General features: G+C 33.4%; 1 protein-coding gene across 1 annotated transcript in view; it reads right to left on the bottom strand.

Moving 5' to 3' along the window:
• Positions 1-19,842, bottom strand: part of Vps15 (vacuolar protein sorting 15) — a 529,585-nt gene that overhangs the window by 350,907 nt on the left and 158,836 nt on the right. The window contains exon 12 of the mRNA XM_090391958.1: positions 1,552-1,646. Within this exon, the coding sequence (XP_090248084.1) occupies positions 1,552-1,646 (95 nt within the window). The remainder of the gene's footprint in view (positions 1-1,551; positions 1,647-19,842) is intronic.

The raw sequence follows: 19,842 nt of genomic DNA, 5'->3' as shown, positions 1-19,842 counted from the left end.
TTATTGTGTGATATCCCCATAGAGCAAACATTTAATTAATATTATTATGTAATACAAACAAAATATCAATTGGAGATTTTCTTATATTTTTGTCTTACAATCCATCAGGAGCAATATTTAATTGTTTGCTCAGGGCGCGATCTAATCTGGCGATGGCCCTGAATATATACAGCTTTTGCTTCATTCTGAAATTTGCTGGCTTTCCAGGGACAAAGTACTAACAAGGTTATTTCAATTAAGGCACGAAGTTTTATTGATTGTAAATGAATGTAATTCTGATTTTGCATCACACCTTGTTGACAAAGCATGGTTATCAATACTATCATATCTTTCAGACATTTTTTCGAAATTAAATGAACTAAATCTCTTCCTTCAGGGAAATTCTTCAACTGTTCTTGATGCCTGAAATGGATTTACATCACTCCTTCAAATAAAAACAAAATACAGAAACATCTTAGTGTGTGCGCCGATCTTTGACTGAAGTTGACCAATATTGCGCCAGATATCCAACTCTGCAAAGGCTGAGAAGCTGAACGATCTCATTAAAAGTAAGTAGTAACATAATTATATCATATTATTTATTTGTTTAAGACCCTGTATAGCTCAGTCGAAGTAGTGTTTGCACTCTTCAGTGTTAAAACACTCGAAGATAGGCCTCAAGTTCAAGTCTAGTCACTGACTAGAGGAACTTTTATTAAGCCTTTTTTCGACCAGTTCTCGAGTTAGTCAATCTCTGGCATGGGCAAGTAGGTTTTTTCTCCCAGAAACTCGCGTTTTTGTTCCATAAACTCAAGAATATCGGCCATAGAACCCACACTATTTCAGACATTAAAAATATTATGTTAGGGTTAGGGACTATGAGATGGCGGCACTTGTTGTTGTGCCGTATCTTCACTGCAGGCTGCTTAATTAGTGATAGCCTTGGGCCAGCTATGTCTGATTAGCTATCAGTGGAGATTGAACTGCCCACTCAGTCTCCAAAATTTAGATAGGGCTAAAACGGCCTCACCTACTCCCTATATAGGAATAAAAAGGCATTAGCTGATTTCGATAAAAATTAAAACTTTGTTCAGTGATGATACACTTTTAATCATTTACCACCAATTTAATTAATCATGTTTCCATATGTATTCAAAACATGCTTTTAGATTTATTATGTTATAAATGGCACAGTTTTTCCCAAATGTTGGTAATCCCACGTAGGTTTTTAAAAAATTTTAAAAATTGTTTTAGGCATTTTACTGGTCCTTGGGCTTAGAACGGTTGAGAAAGGCTGTGCTAACCCAACAACTGTTTCAAACTTAATAGGCCAATAAATCTCTTAATCAAAAACACTAATAAAAATAAATATAAAGGCCTCCTAAGTAATTTGTCATCTTTTATGTAGTGCAAATTAAACAACTCTTGTGCAAAAGCTGTATGTAGTAAGTTCTCAGTAATTTTGAAAACAAGAAAACCTAAATGCTTTCTTAACTATTAAAAAAAAATGAGCATTAATAAAACCAATTAAAGCAAAGCATTAAATTTTCAAGTACAATGCCTAACACTTACCTGCGTGGAACACTTTTCACAAGTTTTAAACAATCAGTGAGTGTTTGTATAGCAGCAACACGTACCCTAGGGAATCTATCATTAACTAGAAAAAGCTGTACAAAAAACTGATTATTAGTTATAATATTTAAATATTACACTAATAACAATATTCCTAATCCATTATACACATCAAGTATAACTAAAATTATGCTAGCATAATTCTGCTTCATTATTTAAACTGCATAATAAAACATTCTCTACATAAATATGTAAAATCTTCGTGTATAATTATAAGAGTAAACACTTTCAAAGGAAATGAATACAATTTGCTTTCACAAAATAAACCAGATTTATTCTAAAACACAAATAGAAATTTTAAGCTATGCAAAAGATATATAACTGAATATAAGGAAGAAACGCAAAGATTCAATAATTCAATATTCACAATAATTCAAGATTAAATAATTTATTTCCTAGAATGTATCTCTAAGTAAATGTAATATCAGAGAATACTTCAACAGTTAAACATAATTAAGATTTCCTTATTAATATTTTCAGTCAAAATTTTTCTTCCTAATTCCATTATTTATTAGGTTCTGTCTTCTTCTTCTGAAAGAGTGATGAAAGGCTAGGACTGTTTAGAGAAGTCAAAAGCTCAGCAAAAAAAAAAAATGTCACGAGTTTAACTGAAACAATTTCTCAATTCAAAACAAGATTTCTTTTTTCCTAGCTAAGGACTTTAGAAAAACTTTTACAGTTTATATTATGAAATAAATTATATATTTTATATCAGTATAATAAATATATAAAACATATGTTTATAGTTTATAACATGAAATTCTTAATAATGCATCTTAATCAATCTTAACAGTGAAATATCAATACAAATTATTGTAGGAGTGATGGGGCAGCTGGGTATTAAAAGAATCAACTCAAATTCTTTGAAAATTATTATTATTATTATTACGGGTATCTCCATGGAGTCAGTAGACTCATTGCAGGAGACCAAAACCATCAAAACAATATCTATCATATCTTTTCTTGAATTCATTTACAGATGAAGACCTCACAACTGAGACAGGCAATGCATTCCACTCATTCACCGCCCTCCAGGCAAAAAATCTTGTTCTCATCCCCTTGTTAACCATACTTTTCCTTAATTTCCAGGGATGACCTCTTATAAAAACCTTTTAGTAATTTAAATGTTTCTATCATATCCCCTCTTCTCCACCTATCAAACCAACCTCTGCAATCCACAAACTCTCAATCTATCAATGTAGGGAGCATTTTTTACATCACTCACTAACTTAGTCACTCTCCTCTGAACCCTCTCCACAACTTCCTCATCTCCAAGGAAGCCAGGTGACCAGACTTCAGCACAGTAATCCAAATGTGGAAGTATCAATGCTTTATAAAGGGGAATAATAACCTCTTTATCTCTGGATGTTAGTGTGTTCCTCAATAACCAAGTAATCCTATGCGCAATCTTGGACACCTTAACAATGTGTCCTCTGAACTTCATCTCCCTATCCATCAACACCCCTAAGTCTCTAGCCTCATCAATCTCTTGGAGTACCATTCCATTGATGTAGTACACAGCTGGTAATTTTTTAATCCCAAAATGCATACCTTTACACTTTTCCACATTGAACTGACATCCATAACCTTTTGCCCATCTCGCCAGCTTATTTAAATCATCCTGCAAACTCTCAACACCAGCTTGATTTTTTTATTGCGCTACCCAACTTTGCATCATCAGCAAACAACTGAATATCTCCCTTTAAGCCATTTCCTATATCATTTATGTACAAATTAAACAACAATAGCCCAAGCACAGAGCCCTGAGGCACACCACTGATCGTGTGCCTCATCCTGCACTCTCCATACACCACCTTCTGGTATCTCTCCCTGAGCATTCTCCTATCCATATCACCAGTTTGGTATCCATCCCCATCTGCTCCAATTTGCACAACAGTATTCCATGGGGTATCCTGTCAAATGCCTTAACAAAATCCAGAGTATGTCCGCACAGTTAGCATAGTGGCTTTGTGCTTCGCAACCATATGCTTGGGAAGGAGTGTCCTAGGTTCGATTCCCGTCAACGACATGAGGAGCTCAAGGATCTTCCTCAGCCATAACCAAGTTAGCCGATCTTGGGTGTGGACAACAGGGTTTTTCCTGCCAGTTTTTCTGGCGTTTTTTATCCTGCAAGCAGGCAAACTGGTCCGAGGACACACACGGATTACAGTCAGGAATATTGACCCAGCCATAGGTCTGATTCGTCAGCCTATGCTGGTTCTGGAGCTCGGATAAAATTTGGGGGGACTAGATGGTACCGTGAACTCCTGTAAAAAGGGGGAACGCTGTATCATCACACGGAATTTATTTATTTATCCAGAGTACCACTGTGTAGCCATTTCCTTTGTCAAACTCATATGTCGTTCTATTATAAAGAGTTAATAAATTGCTAAGGCAGGATTGACCTTTAACAAAACCATGTTGGCCCTTATAGAGTATCATATCCTGATCCACCCATTCTTGAATTTTGTCTTTATCCAACTTTTCAAATACATTTATGGCTATATAATTCTGCCATTTTTGGTGTGTCAATTAATAATCAACTGAAATTTAAGAATTTTACTGCAGCAATAGATAAAGTTAAATTATGAAATAACAATTTCACAAGTATTTTGTTGCCATCTTAGGGCAGATTTACATCCCAGAGTGGAAAATAGATAACAACAGCAATAATAAGGCGGTGAAAAGGTATATGAAAATATTCAAAGCTGCAGAGTTGTGTTCAAGAGTTTAAGCATTGGAAATGAGGACTGAGAATAAGATACAGTGGCATTCCATACCATAAAACATGACAAATGTAATGGAACTGGAGAAATAAGTGTATGCTGACAGACATTCACAAACCATACTCATGCTAATTTAAACACCCTTTGTATTTGCCAAACTTCATCCTGGTCTTTCTAATCCTAAAAATGAAATTTCCCCTCAAGAATCAGTGACTTTTGAAAATGGAAAAGATACTTTTGAAGAAATTGCAAAAGATGGCCTCCAAAACTAAACCCAGGGTTTTCAATGGCATACACATACCCCAGAGGGTTTTCAATGGCATACACATACCCCAGAAGATATGCAAAAGTGTTCCTATGTTTCGAGGATAATCAAGCAAGCAACACGATGTGTAAAAAACTACAACAGGATTCCTGGTATGAAAAATTAATTTGTAAGAACTGTATCGAAACTGTAAGAACTTCTCACCAACAGGCTATGAGGTTTGATTCCACCATGGAATGGATGTTTGTGAATGCCTTTAGGTGGAAGATGAATTTTACTTACCAGTGTGAAACCAACACTACTTATTAAAGTCCAACGAACTTGAAAATGTTCTATGTTTATTTAACCCTTAGCCCACCAACAGTAGGAAATATAATGTATTACAGATTTAGCAACCTTCCATAGGCAGGATTTGCCTAAAAAAATAGTATACTAAAATACAGAGCAAATTAATTTATTATTTTTTCTTGTTTGTTAAAATTCTGGATCTCGTGTAAATAAAATGAAAATTGATTTTGTTTATATTCAATTTATATATTATAAATTTATATTCAATTTCAACTGCTAGCATTTCTCAAAGACTGATTCTCACTTTATTCTCACCATTTCAGGTTTTGATGTGAAATATATTTTAATTTTTTTTTTTAACTTTTTATTTACTCTGCTTATACAACTTACCATAGCACTATTAAATCTCCCCCCGCCCCCCACAAAAAATCATTTTTGAACATTTACACCATTTCTGTTTCTCACAGACAACACACGATAAAAATTGAAAATTAAAAAAAATTTTTTTTGGTTCTCGAAATAGAAAAGTCAGGCCAGCCTCATTCCTGCTGTGTGGCATTCTGGATTGTGTTGCTTAGAATTTGTGCTTTCTGATTTTTGCTGCTATTTAAAGTGATTTTTACCAAACTTTTCATCCCAAATGATGATACAGCAATAGATCTAAAGGAATTGAAGAATTCAATACCAACTGGAAATACTCTTAACTTGAGCTTATCAACATAAAAATTTACCCTACTTTAATACTGGTCAAAGCAAGCACATGCGCACAACATACAGACATGCCTAGATCACAAATCAAAGCTGGCGGCATTGAAAGAGTACTACAAATTTCATTAACTCTGATAGATCAGAATTGCCATACCTGAATGCTGGAGATTATGGAAAAGAAAAAGACTCAGTGTGATTTTTGCTGCAAGTCAATGCAATGTTAATTGCACAAAGATTGACAAATTAATGATAAAACTCCTGATCAAACTCAACCATCTATTCTTTTGGTCCCTATGCTTCCCTTTCCCTTAAAACAATTTCTAAATCTCAGAAAGAGCATGGACAACCTAGAACAATGCCTTATCATGTTTGATGATACTTTCCTTGTATAAAATCGACACATTAGGGGGAAAAAAAACTTGTAGAGATTCACAATAAGCATCTTGAAGTTACTGCTGAAAACACCAGCAACTTTATAACCTCACTGTCTCATCAGTCCAAGACACTATGGAGAGAAAGAATAAAAAATGCAATGTCATTGTACTGAATTTTCATTCTGAACAGATACAATGTTAAATGACAACATCTACAAGCTAGCAGAACAATGCAAACTTGACCCCAGTAAAATCATCAGATGTGACACTGCTTCAGGAGCCCATGAATGCATGGGGGGGGGGGATGCATTTCCCATGCCTAGTCAGATCAAACTCAACCAGTTATTGCAGAGTGAACTGCAACATGCCAACAAGCAGATCTTCCTTCATAACTGCAGTGAATAACATGTCAAAAAGTACCTCAGTTATAAAAAAAGGAATATCAATACGAAAATCCAAATCAGCATGGAAACTTGAACAGGGAAGATGAGTGACCCATGCAGCCAGCAACACACATCACAGAACCTTCCTAATACACTACACCAATATACAGCCTCAGTTACAGACTCATTCCAATATCTATTTTATTAATTATAAGAAAGCTTTTGATTGCATGGATCACAACAGACTGTGGACTGTAATGGGATCAATGGGCATATCCAAATATCTAATTCTCTTGATAAGAGAGCTGTGTTCAAGATAGTGTTCAAGTGGAAAAAGGGATGAGGAAAGATTGTATATTGTTGCCCTACTTTTTTTTTTTTTATATATTTGTAGTGAATATATTATGAGAATGGCTAAATTAGACAAAGACCCAGCTGGAATTAAGATTGGTGGCAGAAAAATAAATAATTTAAGATATACAGATGATATCATCCTTGAGTAGAAACTAAGGAAGATCTGGAGTGGTTGATTCCTCCATTGGTTAAGAGAGAAAGCAACGAATTCATGTTAATTTAAACACAATAAAACAAAAGTGATGACTTATGGTAATTTAAATGAATTTAGAAATAAAACAGACTGTTGAATATTACGATTTAGTGAGTTATGATTTAATGATCCCTTTAGGAGCAGAGTCCAGTAGAAGGACTCTACTCCTGAAAGGATCATTTCCTTTATCATTAATTTGCACATAAATGATAAAGGAAATTATCTGAGAGGAACTATTGAAATAAAGATTACACTGAATTTTGCAGGGTGGTTTAAATAGACTAGCTGTATGGGTAAAGGAGAATGGATATCAGTTTAACATAGTAAAGTGTAAGGTTATGCATTTTGGGATGAAAAGATTACCAGCTCTGTACTATATTGATGGAAATGTGCTCCAGGAAATTGAAGTTTAGAAGGCATATTACAGAAGTGGCTAAAACAGCTCAGTGGATTATTGCTTACGGAAGAACACCCTGATGAGTAGAGATAAACAGGACTTTGCAAAGGTAGGCATGTGTGCAGAATCACAAAGGTTATTATACTTCTTTATAGGAGCATGGTAAGACCCCATGTTGACTACTGCAAACTGAACTGGTCACTTGGGTTTCTTGGGGATGAGGAAGAGGTGGAGAAGATTCAAAGATGATAGGTTGAATATCTGTAGGTTACAGGAATTGGTTGACAGGCAGAAAAGGGGTGATATGATTGAGATATACAAAAATACTGAAGCATTTTACAGGATTAATGTTAACAAGATCAATGTTAACATTATATCTGTGTTAATGACGAGAATGGGCTTTGTCATGGAAACGTTGATGAGGAGAGAAAGATTTCGACTTTGTGTTCATCTGGTTCAGACACATCGTGTGCAAGGAGTATACAAAGAGTACACAAAAGGACATGCAGGCAGATTATTATCTAACCTAACCAAACTTAACTGGTTGAGAAGGATTGTTGAAGGGAAGCTTGGTGAAGAACAAGCTGGATTCAGGCCAAATAGAGGCTGTCAGGATGATCAGATTTTCACTTTACGTCAAATAGTTGAGAAATCATGGGAATATAACAAGGTGCCAAGAGAAAAGCTATTCAAAACACTACAGTTATAGGTTGTCAAAGGGACATTATGTCAAGCAATACTTTGTCTTTATTTGAGTTGTAAGTCAACAGTTAGAACTGAAGGAAGTACAGGAAGGTGGTTTAATGTTAAATCTGGTGTCAAACAAGGATGTACATTATCCCCTCTGTTATTCATTATCTATATGGATCATTATCACATCATCACATTATGAAGGAAAGTGGTAGTAAACCTGATATCAAAATTGGAGATGTTAATGTCAGCTCTTTACTTTATGCAAATGATGTTATACTTTTAAATAAATCCAGTACAAGTCTGCAAGATTCCCTGACTAAATTGAATAACGATTGTAATAAATTTGGTATGAAAATCGGCAATAACAAGACAAAGACAATGAAAATAGACAAACATTGAAAATATCAACTGTGTCATGAATGGAGAAACTATAGTACAAGTAAAACATTTCAGCTACTTAGGCACAATTTTTAGTGAAGATGGCATTTTATTTTCCTATGTCAAGCTGAAATTCCAAGATCATATTGTTTTTTTTTAAACCTATGAGCAGTTGACTACTCTAGATTGTTTAGTTCATTCTTGTTGTAGTTTACCAGGTTGCAATATTAGAATAGCTTTTATTTTTATGTATTGGTTTCAATGAAATAGAAATAGACAACAGAATCAACAAAGCTGGTATAGTAGGAAGTCAACTGAATAAACTTATATGAAATAAGAGAGAAATTTGTCAAATCATTAAATTAGCCGTATACAAGACAGTGTTCAAAGCAATTTTACCTTATGGATCTGAGAGCTGGGTTAGAAATAAAACACTTGACTAAAGACTGGAGACCACTAATATGAGAGTCCTGAGAAAGATCAAGAGTCTGAACAAATGGCATCGATGTAATATCATATAGCTAATCTTAGGTGATACGATCACTTAAACAGAATGAGAGGGGAAAGATTAGTAAAACAAGTGTTCTCTCTCTCAGACTGGCAGGAAAAAAACCCAGAGAAAGACCAAGATGTAGGTGGATTGATACAGTAAAAAGTGCCTTAGAAATATTGGCAGAAATATAAAATCTGATAATGTTGGAATCTCGACAGATAACAGATTGATTTGGTGGAAAATTGTTTACAGGAAGTAATGATGTAAGTTTTTCATGTAGTACTATTATAATATCCTGTACATCCTTTGTGGGTACAAGTTAGGAATTTGTCAATGATGATAAATTAGAATTGTCATTGACAATGATTTATTCCCAATAGCAGGAGTGTGGGTATTTTATTTTCCTATATTAAGCTATAATTCCTTGATAAATTACATTAATAAATTAGAATTGTCATTGTTATTCCCAATAGCAGGACTGTGGATATTTTATTTTCCTATGTTAAGCTGAAATTCCTTGAGATTCCTTGATGAAGCTTCCTCAAGCTTCCTCATTTGCTTTTGTTAGTGCCTGCGTGCATACCATATCTTTATGTTCCTGAAGATGGCAACATGACATTGCCGAAATACAGAAGTTATTTATTAAGGTTACCTTTAATTAATATACTTTATATGCGTTGTTAATTCCGTAAACTAATTACCAGTTATGATTTGGAGGAAGATTGGAGATAGGAAGTTAGTAATGATGTAAGTTCTTCATATAGTGCTATCATAATATCCTGTACACCCCTTGAAGGTACATGTCAGGAATTTGATGATGATTTTTTCTTCCCCAATTCTGAATAGTGATGATTAGGTTATATGGCAGTTAATAATAATGCAACATTTCACAAAACACCAGTTACTTTTTGTGAAACCGATTCAGTTTCACAAATATTTACTTCTCATTATACTGTATTTGTTTAAAATTTAAACTTTAAATGCAAACACACGCACTGGGTTTTGGTAGACAATTATTATTAAATACAAAATAAAAGGCTTCAGAGATGTATTTGTGGCAATGGATGCAATTTTCCTACAAGCTGTGCCAATATTAGTCACAGTTCACGCATATCAAATTCAACCTACTAGGAGAAACACTCTCTATTCCATCTAATAGTGATATTTTAAAAGGCTTAATATTGGAACTGTTTTACTTGTTACATACTTTGGCATGTATATGCTTCTAACATTTTCAGTCAAGCAACTAATTTTATATTATGTAAGAGATTGGTTTGGTGCACTGAAATTTCTCTGCCACCACTACTTCTTGTGGTTATAACCATATAAACAACACGGGCATCTTGTCAACACCCATGCTTGTAACTCATTTCTGAACTACAATTGCCTTTGTAGGAACTAAACAATGTGCACTGCACACTTTGCTTTTATATACCACCAAGTGAGTGATAAAAGTTTATTTCGATGCTGGTAGCAGTTTGTTTTTGAGGTCTAATTATTTTTAATTAAATACTTCCTGTTACACAAGTTGAATGTACATATTCAAATCCTTTATCTGTATTGTAGTTTTTGCTTTCTTGAAAATAATTCTTTTATTCCTGATTAGGCTATTGTTAAGTCAAATTAGTTTAGAAAGAAAAATTACATCTGAGAATTTCTTCATTGTTAACACAAAACCTCAAGAATGCAATTTTGTCCCACTGCACAGAATTAAAAATAATAAAAAATTCAAATATTTTGCAGTTAACACGTTTAAATCTTTTTTTTATCGTTTAAATCGTTTAAGTCTATGTCATTTGTAACATCAAGCTTTAAGCTGTATTCCCAGCAGTGTAGGAATGCCAAGGGTGGCAAAAGCCTAGATACACTGCTATGTATTCTACACTCATCATCTAATCTGACAACTATAGGAATGATTCAGAATGAACAGTAATCTCAGCCATGCTGTGTATTGTTATTACATGACTAAAGAGAATGGAAGGTGGGGTAGTGGTTAACAGTTTGCTGGCTTACACTTTTTAGTCAGTAACAGAAAATGCAAATATAACTATTGATTACATAAAAAGCAAATAAAAAAAAGAATCATACCTACAAATTTTGACTAACTCTAAGCATGATGATAAGGCATACTAGAATTTCACAATGAAATAGAAAAAAAAGTTTATTTATTTATAACAAATAACATTTATTTCAATCAATGTAATTTTAAACCATCGTGTTTTTCAAATATATTTAATATAATTAACATAATTATTTTCTGTGCAAGCATTTTGCATGAAAACATTTTGCAATATTTCCAGCAAAGTGAAAAGACCTGAATAAAATACCTTATTCATGACATTGATTGGAAGAATAAATAATAAAAGATGACGAGGTAAATATTGCTAGAAACAAATAAATGTATTGCTAATTTGAAATATATGTAATTTATTTTAGTTTCACACTTGAAATTTTATATCTCTTGTGAACAAATGAAATAAAATGTGAAGCTGCACATATTTATCTTTGAAATATCATAAGGTAGTTCATGTATTTGATGCACTTCAAAGATTAATGGCCAGACATATGGTGTGCTCACTGGACTTATTTTATAGAACCATGCTCCAAAATCACTGACAGACAGTACTCTAGGATATGTTCATAGGAAACATTCGCATATCTCAAGGTACTGGTTAGAAAGTAGTATACCAATAAATATAAGGTACTGACTTTTCTCTGCAACATGGTATTGTTCTTTTAATTTTTGGTTTTATTGAAAGTAATAATGGAATGGCATCTAAATTATCACTTGCAATAAGGGAATTTAATGTCACACATTTTCTTCCCTTATTGCAAGTGATAATTTAGATGCCATTCCATTATTACTTTCAATAAAACCAAAAATTAAAAGAACAATACCATGTTGCAGAGAAAAGTCAGTACCTTATATTTATTGGTATACTACTTTCTAACCAGTACCTTGAGATATGCGAATGTTTCCTATGAACATATCCTAGAGTACTGTCTGTCAGTGATTTTGGAGCATGGTTCTATAAAATAAGTCCAGTGAGCACAGAGTGAGCACAGAGAGTTTAACAGAAAATCAAAATTATAAAAGAGACTGAAGGGCCCAGATCTTGAATTCCCAATACTGTAGTAATTTTAGCAAGAAAAGAAATTCTTTTTAATTTTTTTTTTTTTTTTTTCACACAAGGAATCTTCTAAGATGCTGAGTAAATGGAAGACATTGGCCAAACCAAGAACAAAGATCACCGATGTGAGTTAAAGGTACAAGCAGCAACAAAAAGAAAAGATTCCATGCCAGGTTGACTAATCAGAGAAAAGGCAAAATACCTCCATGAGAAAATGAACATACATTCATATTGCATGTATAGTGATGGATGGGTGTACAAGTTTAAGTAGCATCATGGAACCAGGTGCATTGTAATTTGAGGCTGCAAAAGGCTTTGTAAAAGCTTACCAAGAAATTGTTCACGATGACAAGTGTATAAAGCAGATGAGATCAGCTAGTTTGGGCGAATGTTGCCCATGTCAACCATGGCACACGGCAGTGAACATGAACATGACTCATCAGCCAGATAAAAACAAAATTAAGGTCGAGTTACTATTTTGTGTGGTGCCAATGCTGCTGGAACCCACAGATGCACACCCCTTGTGATTATGATTTCCAGAGCAATTCACTGTCATTTCAGCTGCACAGAAAAAATGACACTTATTTTTCTGTAGTGATTACTGTAAATAACTTTGTATGACTTTCCTGATTAATTTGCTGCATCCATTGGCATACTTTAAGCAGCATACTAAAAATCTACAATTTTTCACTTGTGTTATTTTCTCATCAGCTATGACAAAGAGATTAAACAAATCAAGACATTTCAGAAATAGCATTCCTACAAACCCTAGCATTCCTACTTCTGCATATCGATACCATACCTCTTAGACTTTTTGAAAAAACGTTTCTATTATAACACTCGAAGTTTATGATATTACATGCGATGTCACACAAGTTAATGAAATGATTTCAGAAGGAAAACTTGGATTTGTTTGTCAAATAATTTGCAGTTATTTGGTTTAACAGATGGGTATCAATGCACATAATTAAATTGTGCACTACATAATTAATAGCATTATTAATGTTAAACTAGCATCGTTTGTAAAAAATAAATTGGCAAAGAATATTGCTTTAAATCAGCATGATGAATATGCTGCAGCAAAATGAATAATTAGTTTGAAGGAAGTTTGGTTTTTCCTGATGAAACCAAAAAGTTTCATTTGCAACGAGTTGCACTGGTGTTGTATCACCTTATCCCAGTCCTGAAGATACTTTCAGGCGCAAACTTTGTTTGCTCACACTTGGATAAAGGATTAAACTAATTTTATTATTTATCTGTTCTGTTATTTTATTATTCATAACTATTTTATTTCTAACTGGAGTTTGTGCACAAAATGCAATTGTTTTAGTTTTATCTATGGATATTTTCATTCCAAACTGTTCTACTAAAATGTTTAAATTATATATTGTTCTTTGTAAACTAAGAGCCTCCATAGCTCAGTCAGTATAGATGAAGCCCTTTGGTGAGAGAGAACTGGGTTCGATTCCCATCCAAGATGTGAGGAACTTTTCTTTGGTCTCTTTCGACTTAAGGCGAGTTAATCGGTCTCATACAAAGTAGAGGGTTTTTTTCACCCAGAAACTTGGGCTTTTTGTTCCCCAGAACAGGCAAACTGGCCCCATGAACACACAGACTTCTACAGTCTTAAAAATTGTTCTTCCCCAACATTAGACTTTGCAATAAGCTGATTTGGTTTCCCACAGTCGTATAATCATAGCGGCATTGGCCCAATGAGTAGTGCTTCTACACAGCTTATGAAGTGTACCTTTAAGTTAATGATCCTTCAAACTGCCAAAAAAAACTGCTTTTCCAATGAGGTTGGATAAATGGTAGATTACTGTACTTTTTATAAGGGTTGATATTATTCAAAGTAAAATTTTTGGTTGTTGATATTTCCATTGTTTTTGAAGAGCTATAATATTAACTTCTTTCTCCAGATCAGTTTAAAGATGTCACACAACAATTTCAATCCTGAACTACCAGAAGCAATGATCAATTCAGTAAGCAAATCGTCTCTCAGAGGGGATATTTTGCTTTATCTTCCTTAATGCTTCTTCAGCCTCTGCCAGACCTATTTCCCTATTATCTCTATTATTTCAATATTCATTCCAGTTTATTTCACTATAGCTTTCATCTTCAACAGATCACTAAAATAATGTTGCAGCATTGTCCTAATCTCTCTTTGAAAGTCACAAGATTTCCATCTCCATTTATTAAAAAACCTAGTTCCTCTTTGCTTTAATAAGGAATACTTCATTAATAAGTACATTTTCTTATTCCAAAAAAAAAAGTGTTTTCAAAAAAATAATATAAATAAATATACTTGGAATGGCAGAGGAACAAGATCTATAATTGATTATATCATTACTAATCAGAAACTAGTTTCATGTGTGAGAGATGTACATGTTTACAGAGGAAGTGAAATTTTTTCAGATTATTATTTAATAGTCTCTAAAATAGAAATATTAGCAAAATGGAGAAAGGAAGTAAATAAGAAAAAAACAAGAAATAGAACAAGTATACAAAGTATATCTATTACAAGAAGAAAGCATTAGAATGCTTAAATAACAATTAACAGATTACCTGAAAGAAGCCCAAATCAGTGAAGATATAGAAGACTGGAAAACTTTAATAAAAATAATCCATAAAGCAGCCTCTGAAGTACTCGGAAAGAAAAATACAATATTAAAAAGAAAAACATTAAAAATATCGAACACAGATATAGAAAATGCAATAAAAGAAAAACAAATGTCATGCAAATCACTCCTTCAAAAACATATAAAGGAAACCAAAGAAATATAGCTAAAACCACAGTTCAGAAAGCTTACCAATATTCTTGGGACAGATTTATTAATAAAACAGAAGACATACATGGAAGACAAGACATAGACTACAAAATATTAATAAAATTAAACAATGAAGAAAGAGATATAGCACAAATCAACATAATACAAGAGAAACAATGGATAGAATATTATAAGAATTTATGGTATGAACCAAATTTAATAACAGAAAATAATAATGAAGAAATCAGCACCAATATAGAACCAATAAAATTTGAAGAACTAAAAGAAGCAATAAAGGTATCAAAAAATAGAAAATCAACCAGATGTTTGAAAAGTTTCGTAAATTTCCAATAGATGGCAACATGATTCGTTCATTCATACCAGTATCGGCACGTATCATCTTTTTCATGATCCCTGGCAAAATTTTAGCCATGTGCGATGCATAGTTCTCATTTGGCAAACATTTAAAATAACCGCATTCGCATTTTTCATAAAAATGGAAAAAAACAAGTTTCGTGCAGTCAAAAAACACTTTTATTTGAAGAAGTGGATGGCCGTGCAGATCAAACCCGAGTTAGATGCAATTCATGGGGACTCTGCACCAGCATTAAAGACTATTTATTTTTGGATAAATGAGTTTAAACATGGTCATAAGTCCATCGAAGATGAAGCGCACTCCAGACGCCCAACTGAGGTCATGAAGGAAATGATTGACAAAATCCATGGTATCATTATGGAAGACTGCCGAGTGAAAGTGAGTGAGAGTGCTGAGATTGTAGGCATCTGAATGGGTGTCTAATATCCTGCACAAAAAATTGCACCTGAATAAGCTGTGTGCGCGATGGGTGCCGAAATTGTTGACTGTCAATCAAAAATGCATGTGAAAAGACATTTCAACGCAATGCTTGGTGATGTTTAATTGCAATTCGCAGGATTTTTTTCAGTTGATTTGTGACTGTAGATGAAACTTGGATCCACCATTACACAACTGGGTCCAAGCAGCAGTCAAAACAATGGACAATGCCCGGTGAAACAGCACTAAAAAAAGTGAAGACCGTTTTGTCAGCTGGGAAAGTGATGGCCACTGTTTTTTGGAATTCCCGAGGAATTATCATGATAGACTATTTGGAAAAGGGTAAGACAATAACAGGAGTCTATTATGTGTCATTGTTGGATTGTTTATAAGAAGAACTGAAAAAAAAAATGGCCAAGACTGGAGCACAAAAAAAGTGCTCTTTCATCAAGACAATGCACTGTCCCACGCATTGGCCGTCACAATGGCAAAATTGCACAAATTGAGGTTCAAATTGGTTCAATATCCACCATTTTCTCTGGACTTGGCCCCATGTGACTTCTTCTTGTTCCCAAACTTAAAAATTTGGCTCGGTGGGGAAAACTTTCTTCGAGTGAGGATGTCATCGTGGCTGACAATGACTATTTTGCACAATTTAACAAATCCTACTTTTTTTTAGATGGGATGAAAAAATTGGAAATTTGCTGGAGCAAATGTGTAGATCTTGAAAGGGACTATGTTGAGAAATAAAGGTGATTTTTTCCAAAAAAAAATGTGTTTTAACTTATTTTTTTACAAACTTTTCAAGCAATCCTCGTAGATGGCATAAATACAGAGCTTTGGAAATATAGCAGAGAATACTTACATCACAGATTCTTAAAATTAATAGATAACTGTTGGAGGAAATGTGAGGTTCCATCAAATTGGTCGAAAGCTAAGGTTAGATCTATATGACGGCCTGGTTGGCCGAGTGGTTAGCATATCCGCTGTCCAGCCAAAAGGCTGAGGGTTTGAATCCTGACATGGGCATGGATGTTTGTTTGTGAAAATACTAGTGGTGGTGGTTGGTGTTAGATGTCATTGGTGTAGATGATAAAGGTAGTTGCGGCTGATGGGGACGGAGAGTTGCAGAGTAGGTACCCTCCCTCGATGAGTCTTTGGACTCCCTGGAGGTGTTATGTAATAATAATAATAATTTTTAGGAAAGGAGATGAAGATGATTGTGGAAATTACAGAAGAATAAGTTTATTGCAGGTTGCAAATTTACAGTAAAATCCTGAATAAAAGATTCAGAAATATTGCAAACAATCTACTCTCAGAAGAACAAAATGGTTTCAGACATGGAAGATTATGTATAGACAATATTTGTGCTAAAACAAATTATTAAAAAAAAGAAGAGAATTTAATTTAGAGATTCATATGGCCTTTATAGATTATGAGAAAGTTTTTGATAAAATACACAGAGAAAATTATGGAATACAATGAAAAAAAAAAAAAACAAGGATATCCATTACATTTGTTACAAGCTATATAAAGTTTATATAAAGATACAAAAATACAGTTGGAGTTAAGTAATAAATTAACAGAAGCGATTGAAAAAAATCAGGGTGTCAAACAGGGATACGGCTTATCTCTAACTCTATTCAATATATATATATTGATCAGATTATTAAAATATGAAAATAACAATAAAACAAGGTATCCAGTTAACTAGAAGAACTGTTATCAATAAAATGCTGTATGCAGACGATCAGATTATATTACAAGACAATGAAGATAACCTTTAAAAATCAGTTTACAAAATAAATAATAAGCCAACAATACAATTTATATATTTCACAAAAGATAAACAGTCATGGCATTTAAAGGTTAAGATCATGTTAGATCAAAAATAGTTATAGAAAATAAAATAATAGAACAGATGACATAGTTTAATTATTTAAGCTGCATAATAACATATCTAAAAGATAAAATATAGAAGAAAAAATAAAGAAATTTCAGAAAATCTGTGGAATAATTAAAAGGACACTAAATAAAATTAGATGAGAAACTCAGCTAAAATTTTATAAAGTAATGGCCACTCCCATTCTGTTATACGGTTCAAAAACATGGATGGCTTAAACAAAAAATAAAAATAAAAATAAAAAATAAATAAAAAAAAAGATGAAAGTAAAATACAAGCTGCAGCGATGAGATTTTTAAGGACAATTAAAGAATGCACAAAATTGGACCATATAAGAAATGAAGACATCAGAAAAGAATTAGATATTTATAATATAAATGAAAAGATCAATGAATATAGAGAGAAATGGAAAGAACATGTATTTAGGAGGGAAAGATATCGGCTACCATAAGAGGTCGATAGATATAGACCAAAGAGAGAGAGAGAGAGAGAGAGCGGGGAAGACCAGTGAAGACAGAACAGGCAAATGTCTAATCCTTGAAGAGAAGAAGATTTTCTTGTTCCCATTAACAACTTCTGGCTTTTTATCTTTTCCTCCTTAATATTTTTTTTCTGAATGGCTCTTTCTCTTAAAGATAATTCCATCATCATTTGATCTAGTCTTTATGAACTTCCAAAAAAGTTTTATTAACTTAATTGCTTCTTTAACTCTCTCATTCCACCTGCATGTTTCTTTTCCTTTTCTGTTTCACATTGTCTTTCATGCACTTACTGGAAATTCTCCAATCTTTCATTAACATTATCTGCAGTTAACATGGATCTTGGACTATATCTGGGACTCAAATTCTTACTTAGTCTGTTTTAACATCCACAGACTGAGCTTTTTATCTCTCTTTTGTTTCTTTTTCTAGCCACATTTACTTTTCATTATTACTTTAAAGGTGATTATAATAAACTTATAATCTTCATCTAAGGCAACAGATAGCAAAACTCTGATGTCCATGACTTCCTTGCTCCACCCTTTAAGAAGGATGAAATAATCTATTATCAATTTGTGCTCATCATTCCAACTATATCTCATAATTTTGTGGCTTGTCTTAGTTCAAACCACCTGTTTCCAATTTTGAGATCATTTCTAATGCAAAAATCTAATAATCTTTATCCTTCATCATTTTTTTTTGACAAAATGATATTCTACATTCTCCAACCTGAGCATTAAGATCTTCTAAGATGATTACACTGTTATTTTGAACAATTCCTTGCAAGCGATTTCAAATAATCTTTTCCTCTATATCTAGCCCTTGTTGTGGTGCATATATCTGGATGAGTGACATTTGTATCTGCATTATGTTCAAATGCAAGACTTATTATTCTATTACACTTTAAAAGTCTTCATTTATTTCTTTACTGATGATAAAATCAACATTATTTTTTGAGTGGTCACTGGCTTCTTTCCAAAACAAAACATAGTCTCCTCCTAAGTTCTTCTGTTATTATTATTTTATCTTTTCATTTTGTTTCACTCAAACCCAAAACATCTAATTTCCTCTCTGTTTATCTGAAACTCTGATTTCTTGGTTTCTTTTTAGCTGTAAATAAATCTACTGCTGGTTTGCTGAAAAGTGTGGAATCGTTAAAATGAATATGATTCATTTTGTCAAAAAAAAAAAGTGACTTCAAACTGAAAATTCAAAATTGAATCACAACAAACATCTTTGTATATATATGAAGAGTCCAATTCATTAAGTTCCATTTAACCAAATGTAGTTACTGTAATACAGAATTTCAACCCCCCCCACACCCTCCGAATAAATCTTAACAGGTTTTTCTACAAATTTCAAATAGCAAATACGAATAAATCTATTTGGCAGAGTTCTGGAAAATGACTCATCATTTCTTATGCATTTTGCAAAATGCACCTAACAAACAATTTAATTTTGAAGAGATATATCCAGGGGTGCTTAAGGGTCAAAGCTGTATAACTGGGAGAAGACCTCCACATAGCCTTTAAAGGAATGAGGAGGGCTTCTGACCTAATGTCCAATCCTCACCTTCTCGTGGTGCACCCTGTTGGGTATCTACCTAGATACTGAACGAACGAGGATGGGCAGGAAATTTGGGATTTAGTTGAAAAATTGTATTCTTATTGGCTTAAAACAATATACAAAATGATGGTACCACATGACAAAATTTCATGTAGGCTGGGGAGTCACCCAGTTAAACAAGCCCTCGTTGTTTTCGCCAGGGAACCAGGGCAAGCAGCGAAAAGTCAGGTACTGGAACAAATCTGAAAGCACACCTAAACTCAATATCACCAGATTTAAAGATCGGTACAATCAACATAAGAAGTCTGAATGCCAAAGAAATGGAGCTAGCTGAGGAAT

This window comes from Typopeltis vanoorti, chromosome 4 (assembly GCF_054136105.1).
Source record: "Typopeltis vanoorti isolate ZY-2024b chromosome 4, IOZ_Tvanoo_1.0, whole genome shotgun sequence".
Lineage (NCBI taxonomy): Eukaryota > Metazoa > Arthropoda > Arachnida > Uropygi > Thelyphonidae > Typopeltis > Typopeltis vanoorti.
This window is presented reverse-complemented; position numbering and strand designations above follow the sequence as displayed.